Consider the following 7,554-nt stretch of genomic DNA (forward strand, 5'->3'; position numbering starts at 1 on the left):
GTTGCTTTGAATACTGAGATGCCAGACAAAATTTGGTTTGGTAAGAATGTTAGATATGATCATTTGCGTGTCTTTGGTTGCATGGCATTTGTTCATGTTCCTAAGGATGAAAAAACCAAGTTAGATAAAAAGACAAGGCAATGTATCTTTATTGGCTATGGTGAGGATGAATTTGACTACAGGTTTTATGATCCTGTTGAGAAGAAGCTTGTTAGAAGCCGTGATGTACAATTCATGGAAGACCAAACCATTGAAGACATTGATAAGGTGGAGAAGACCACACCCAAGAAAGATAGTAATCTTACTAATGGTAATCCGATGAGGTTGCCCGCTCACAATTTGGAAAATGTTGAAACGGAAGCTCAAGACAATGAGCAACATGGTAATGTTAATGATCAACAGTTTGGAAGTGGAGTAGAGGTTCCAATTGATGATGCTCAAGAGGAACATGATGATGATGATCTTGGTGATGTACCTGAACCATCTCAAGTCCAACTCAGGAGGTTTAATAGACAGAAACAACCTTCTGCAAGGTATTCTTGTGATGAGTACATAACCTTGACTGACGGTGGAGAACCTGAGTGTTTTGAAGAGGCAAAGTTCATTGCTATTACTGAAGCATGCAAGGAGCTGTTATGGTTGAAGAAATTCTTGCATGAGCTTGGTTTTAGGCAAGATAACTATTCATTGTTTGTTAATAGCCAAAGTGTTATCCATCTTGGTAAGAATCCAACTTTTCATTCTAGATCCAAACATATTGATGTGAGGTATCATTGGATACGTGATGCTTTGGATGCTAAGTTGTTGGAGTTGGAAAAGGTTCATACAAATGATAATGGTGCTGATATGATGACTAAAGTATTGCCAAGATGAAAGTTTGAAGTTTGTTGTGAGATCGCCGGTTTGGCGGTTATCTCCACGTAGTTATGAGGGGGAGATTTGTTGGGTATTGGGCTCCCTTCCTATGTGGAGAAAAGGCCCAAAACTTGAGAAGTTCATGTCTCATTTAACCTAGTGGAGAGGGGGCTATAAAATAAAGAGAGAGGCAGAACAATAGAGTCAGAACACACTGAAAGCCCTAACACATAGAGGGAGAGGTAGAGGGAAAATTCTGTTCACGTTTTTCACAGAGCTGTCATAGTAGAATCGGCGCTGCGGATTCGTTTACCGTTGGATCGGGCTCAAATTTTTACAGCAGGTTTGGAACTCATTGCTCTTCATTCTGACCGGTCGGATCGTTGATAAGCAGTCTAAGTTGGGAGATATTAATCTCGCACTGCAGCAGTGATTTTTAGAGGTTTTCCTCTCTTGTTCTTCTCTATTTTGAAAGCTTTGTTGCTTTGTTATTTGGTTGGGTGTTGGCACTAATTTGTGCTATTGATTGAGACTTTTTTGTACTCTTGTTGATCATAGTGAAGCTATTTCTTTGGTCTGGACGACTCGTGGTTTTTACCCTTGATTTGAGGGGTTTTCCACGTTAAAAATCTTGGTGCCTTTATTTGTGCTTTTGGTGATTTATTATTGCTGCTCTTTGATTATTGCTCCTCATAGATTCTTGCAAGTTAGGGGAAATTATATCCGCTGCATTCTCTGGTATATTGTTTGTTATTGTTTTCCCCATCATATATTTACTACTAAATTAAAGTAGACATTTTGCTAGTGAATGATGTGATGGATATTTGATCTCTGTGAGTCGCGATTTGTGACATATGCATGGAGTAGCTCATGGATTTAGGTTGTTGCGTACAATGGACTATGGTGTTTGGGAACATTGGATTTTCATGGTGGGGGTGGAGCTCGAGATCTCCAGTGGCGACATTTTGCATGGCTCGCGTGATGCTTCGGCGACAGTAGGTGTTGCATCATGCTATTGTGGTAGTGCTGTGGCGACGTGGTTTCCCGAAGGGTGCTAGTCTGGTTGCTACGGTGAATGCTAGAGGGCCGATGGTGGTTGTGTGATGAAGAATATTGGTTGTGTTGTAGATCTGTTTGGGGAAGAATGAGATTACGTGGTAGCTTCTGGTTGGTCGGATCCGATAGTGAATGATTGTGACATGTGACATCTCTTGGTTGGTCAGATTTGGAAGTGGAGGAGTAACATGTGACAACTCTTAGTTGGGCAGACTATTAGTGCAATGATGAGTTTTCTAACAGTAATTTTATACATGAGAATAGGCTAATATTGATGCAAGGCATGTTGTGTTTATACACAAGCAGTGGTTAACATTGATGTAGGGTGTATGGTATTTTATACACGGGCGTTGGCTAATATTGATGCAAGGTGCATGAGAATTATGCATGGACATTGGTTAGCATTGATGTAGGGTGTGTGGTGTTTATGCACGGACAATGGCTAATATTAATGTAGGGTGTGTGGTGATTATACACGAGCATTGGTTAGTATTGATGCATGGTGCATGAAAATTCTTAGGATGGTTTAATTCCAACTGAAAATTCTTGGAATGGTTTAATTCAAATTGAAAATTCTTGAAATGGTTTAATTCTTAGTGAAAATTCTTGGGATGATTTAATTCAAATTCAGTATACTCTTTATGGTGGAGTATGATTGCTGGTATAAGCAATAAAGATGTATTTATTTTAATCAGGGTGGAGGATGTTAGGTTGATAAAAATAATGTCTTGAAAAGTTCTACATCGCCTAGGATAAGTTAGAAAGTGGGTGTTAGTGACTATACAATGGGTTATAAGTCTATGATGTTCATTGTCTCAGTTAGAGACATTTTAAACTTGTGCTGTACTTGACTTTTTTTATACTCTTGTGGTAGAGTGTTATGAGGTTTCGTTAAATTCTTACTTTAGAGAATGTGAGTGTACTTGGGGTCAAAATGTTATACAAATTTTCACAGTGTTATTCTCTAGTTGTCATTAGACAACTAGTGTGATTTTTCTCCGATTTTAGAATTTTCACGTTATATTTTTGTGTTCCTTATTTCTATTTCATTTATCTGTTAACTGGATAATTCCTACAATAGAGATAGATAATATTTTAATTAATGATATATTTTTTTCCCAAAATAAAAATAAGAAAATCGAAATTAAGGGCAAATGTGAGAGAGAAGGGGGGGTAGAAGGAGGTTTAACCACCTTAAAAGTGCTGAAATCAAATTTATTTATTTTCTTGAATAACCTAAATTGTAAATTCATTAAATTAAAAACAAAAAACTCCTTTTCTTTTTGTTTGTTCTAACACATTGAGATTCATCACGTGAATGAAGTATTACTTTAAAAACATATTTTCTTTCTTGAGGTCTCCTCTACCTATGACCATTTTGTGAATTACTCACACAAGTGTTGTGTGAAAGCACGCACATACATTTGCATATTGTTCTCTTGGCCAATCCTCTCGCACTAAATCTCTACTCTACCACACATCATAAGATTTAGAAAATAGAATTTGAATATAATTAGTAAATAATCATGCTATATAAATGTATAAATATGTGGTTATTTTAAAAAACAACTTCTCAAACGAGCCTTAAATAAAAGTTTAAATAACTTCATGGAATACAAGTTTAAATAAAAATTGAAAACATATCACAACTATCCCTGTAAATATCTAGAGAAACCGTGTTATCAATGAGATAGATATGAAATAAAAAATCTTAAAAGGCAGAATCATTAACTTTATAAATTTCTCGCTTCTCTATAAGTTTGGTAGGTTATTTTTTTTTATATGAAAGACAATGCTTAGGGAGGACAAAGGTTTGTAATAATATAAATTAATCAATTTTTAATCTTGAATAATTTTTTTCTCTCGAGTTTTTATTTATTTTTTTCAATTTCTTTTGCATGAATAGATTTTCCTCTTTATTATGTGGACTAATATTAACAATTGTGGCTAATATTTTAAATATGAATAGCCTTTAAAGTTTTAATATGTGATTTTGTTGAGAATGTGAAGGCGATTATCACATTAAGTTGTGTAGAGAGTAAGTGCAATCAAATACCTTTACTTGGCCAAATATTAAACTGTGAATCAATGAGTTAGTGTTAGTTTCTAGCTAGTGCATCTTACTTAACACGAATATTATAAACTCATATATGATTTGAAAATTAAAGCAATTGGCGGCAAAAATAGTAATGTATAAGGACCAAACTAAATATCAACGAGTACAAACTAACAAAGATTTTTAATTTGTTGCATGGGATTGATACATAGACAAATTTTACAACACTAATTTTCACTTTCATTTCCCGAATCCAATAGCATCACTTTAATGAATGTCATTTCGACGTTATGTTCAAACAATTGTAATAAAGAAAAAAAAGAATTTCTAATGTGAAATATTAATTTTAATTATATTTCAATTCAATCCGTTTAATAATAACAACGAAAAGCACCTATATTAACTACCTAAACTTGAAATATTTCTAACCTGTACATACTTTATCAAAATCACGTCATGTCAATCAAAAGAGAACAAAATTGATAAATTATAATTAAATTAAGATAAAATTAATCAAGGTGATTAAATACATTACTAGATTCATCCAGTTAAAAATCTATAAACATAATATAAATATAGTACACCAAATAAATTTATTACATTCTATTATTAAATCATTAATTACATGTCTACTCTTAACATACCCTTTTGTTGTAAGGAGAGAAAAACCTAGATATTTTGGTTTAAAAATTGGAATAATTGTGATGGTCTTTGCAAAGTATATTTGATCTTAAAAGGAATATATCATATAACATGTCATTAAAATTAATAATATTAACCGACTTCATTCATCCCAATGACTAACATGAATAATAAATGTTATCGAATTTTAATTTTAACATATATAGAAACTAAATAAAACATGTCATATACTTTTATTAAGAGTTAAATATGTTTTTAGTCTTAAAGTTTGACAAAAGATTGAAATTTGTCTCTGTTCAAAATTTTGATATATTTCGATTTCTAAACTTTAAAAATGAATAGATATAATGATTTTTAACTGAATTACATCATTTTTTTTAACGTGTAAAACATATTTCGTAATTTGATATTAAAGTGAGAATGTGTTGAATAGTGTAAATAATTCAAATATCAGCGTAAAACATGTTTAACATGCAAAAAAAAGTGACATAATTAGAGTAAAAAAAATATATTCATTTATTTTTAACGTTTAGGAGTCAAAATATATCAACATAAACAAATTCTCATTTCAAGATAAAATTTAAAACTAAAAATATATTTAACCATTTTTATTAGCTTACAAGAATTGAGGCAAAGTAAGTCCGCGAAGTGTAGCACAGAAATTCTTGTCTTGTGTCGGTCATATGCATTTTGATGGTTGGAATGATGTCTTGCGAATAAATAGACAGAAAAATAGTTTACTTTAAAAAAGCTACTATTTAGAAGTGGACTTGCAAAAGTGCTTAGTCAATTCCAATTGGCTCATATAATCCGGGGCAATACAACAACTCTCACTTCTAACTTGCCTAATCTTCCTTTCTCTCCTTCTAAGCCAACAATTTCTAAATTCATATATACAACCACAAACTCTTACAAATCCCTTTCATTTTGATCTTTCTTTTTTCAATTTACAAATATCTTCCCACGTCACACGTTGCCTAGATTCTAAGTTTTTTCCTGTTACCGATATTTCAATGACAAACGATGTCACATTAAACCGGAAAATTTGGTCCCAGATAAGAACTCCTCGTGTTGAGACTTGAGATATCTATTGTTTTTGAATCATGGACGAGAAAAAGAAATAAAACGAATGAATACTGAGAAAAGAAAGAAAGAAAGAGGGATTTGTTATCCGAAGAAACTTTTTCAGTTTGATTAATAATCGTGCACGCCTAAACCATAAACCAGAAACGTACAGAAGAAGCACATGACAGTCGAAGCCTGCAGAATCAGGTATAAAGTAAAGCACCCACATGAACATTTTCAATTGTTTCAAGCAAAATGCCACAGCTGATTCAGTTTTCTACTGATAAATTATTTCCAGAACAAGTCAAATCAGACAATTAAGTAACTTCATTCAACCTGCACATAGTAACTAACTATCATCTTGAACACCAAATTTAGAATCATCTCTTTGGGTCACAGAGGGAGTTAGCGAATGGATGAATTCGTTGATTCGTGTTGAGAACATCCTCTTCATCGTTTTTGTGAATACTAGGGCCAGACATGATGACAGAGAGAGAAACAATGGCAGGGGTAAAGAGAAGAATGAGGGCAAAGGGCACCATCCAAAGTTGCGCATTTGTTGGATGGTATTTGTGGAGCCACCACCCTAGCAAAGATCCTCCTGTTATGCTTATCAGCAAAGATGAGATGAAAATCATCAAGTAATGTGATTTTGTCATCCCTTCTTTCTCCTTGTTCTCACACTCTTCATTTCCCACTTCTTCAAGTGTTCTCATCCTCAAACAACAACACCCTTCTCCTGAAATTGAATAACAAAAAGTGTTACGAGGAATTTGGATTTTCTGTATTGTTTTTCTGTTGTACTTTCAAAATATACCGATGACATTCATTTCGATATCTTAAAACATACTAAAAAATCTTTAAAAGTATCTAACATCAGTATATTTTAAAGACACAGACATAAAGAAAAAACTTACCTCTTGGAGTGGGAAGGAAGAAGAAGAAGATGAATTGTGAGGAAGGAGGTGGTGGATTTGATTTGTTGAGGAGAGAAAAATAGGTGGTGAGAGGTTTTTGTGAGTGGAAGTTATAGAAGTAAATTAGTGGTGAGGTGTAGTAATGGGGGTTATTGGAGTCTTTTTGCTTTTGGACATGGTTAATGTTGTGTCTTAAATACTATGAAAATGAGGGCCTCTCATTGCATGCATCTCACAGGTTTTAAGGCTTATTCAATGAGGTGGCGTTCAAGGAGGGTTGAAAGGAATTGACATTTTTTATCTCTATTTAATAAATCGTATTGGTTTTCAAAATGGAATTGACAACTGTTTTGTTTGTTGGGATACTACAGTGGCACAGGTCTTCTGCATTCTGCAGAGGTTGCTCACCATTCTGATTTTGGGTCCAAAAACACTCTCTCTTGAGGTAAAAGACATTAGGAATTGGTAACAACAACAACGTAAGGTTTTGAATTAGAGAGAGTGATTCAGATTAAAAAACGATGTGATTGGAAGGAAAAATTACCCTAATTTTGAACCTTGCAAGTTGCATAAACAATGAACTGATACTACTTGGCAACTACTTAGAAATAAAATAATATTTTCTCTTGACAGTGGAAAGGATCAGAGAGTGCATTAAAATGGTTGGATTATGGAATGAATCACACCTCTGTTTTTTCTTTCTGCCTGCGCCTGCTTTCTTTTAGGTTCCCCTGTTGCAACGAAATACCATTGGATTGGAATTTACGTATAAAACATGATCAAAAGGTGGCACAAAGTTTTGGACAGCTACATTGATAACATCATCATATGTAAACAAAGAAAACGATTATATGATATCAGAACATTTTCATTTTACTTTCACTTTTTTTTTCTCATTTTTTTCTTCATTTGTTAGATTAATGCATACACAGACACTTTAAAAAGTGCATTTAGTTCCTACGT

General features: G+C 33.5%; 1 protein-coding gene across 1 annotated transcript; it reads right to left on the bottom strand.

The window, feature by feature from the left end:
* Positions 1 to 5,884: 5,884 nt before the first annotated feature.
* LOC146883400 (uncharacterized) lies at positions 5,885 to 6,774 on the bottom strand. The gene is made up of 2 exons (XM_085668015.1): positions 6,592 to 6,774; positions 5,885 to 6,413 (listed from the first exon to the last, which is right to left on the bottom strand). Exon 2 carries the CDS (start codon positions 6,388 to 6,390, stop codon positions 6,055 to 6,057), a length of 336 nt encoding a protein of 111 aa, XP_085524141.1. The 5' UTR covers positions 6,391 to 6,413; positions 6,592 to 6,774; the 3' UTR covers positions 5,885 to 6,054.
* Positions 6,775 to 7,554: the final 780 nt, after the last annotated feature.

Source organism: Vigna unguiculata, chromosome 10, assembly GCF_037176805.1.
Source record: "Vigna unguiculata cultivar grain cowpea cultivar isolate G323 ecotype 2 chromosome 10, ASM3717680v1, whole genome shotgun sequence".
Classification (NCBI taxonomy): domain Eukaryota; kingdom Viridiplantae; phylum Streptophyta; class Magnoliopsida; order Fabales; family Fabaceae; genus Vigna; species Vigna unguiculata.

Bases quoted from the DNA above. Each gene is read 5' to 3' on its own strand.
- LOC146883400 (XM_085668015.1), bottom strand. From the start codon at position 6,390: ATGAGAACACTTGAAGAAGTGGGAAATGAAGAGTGTGAGAACAAGGAG.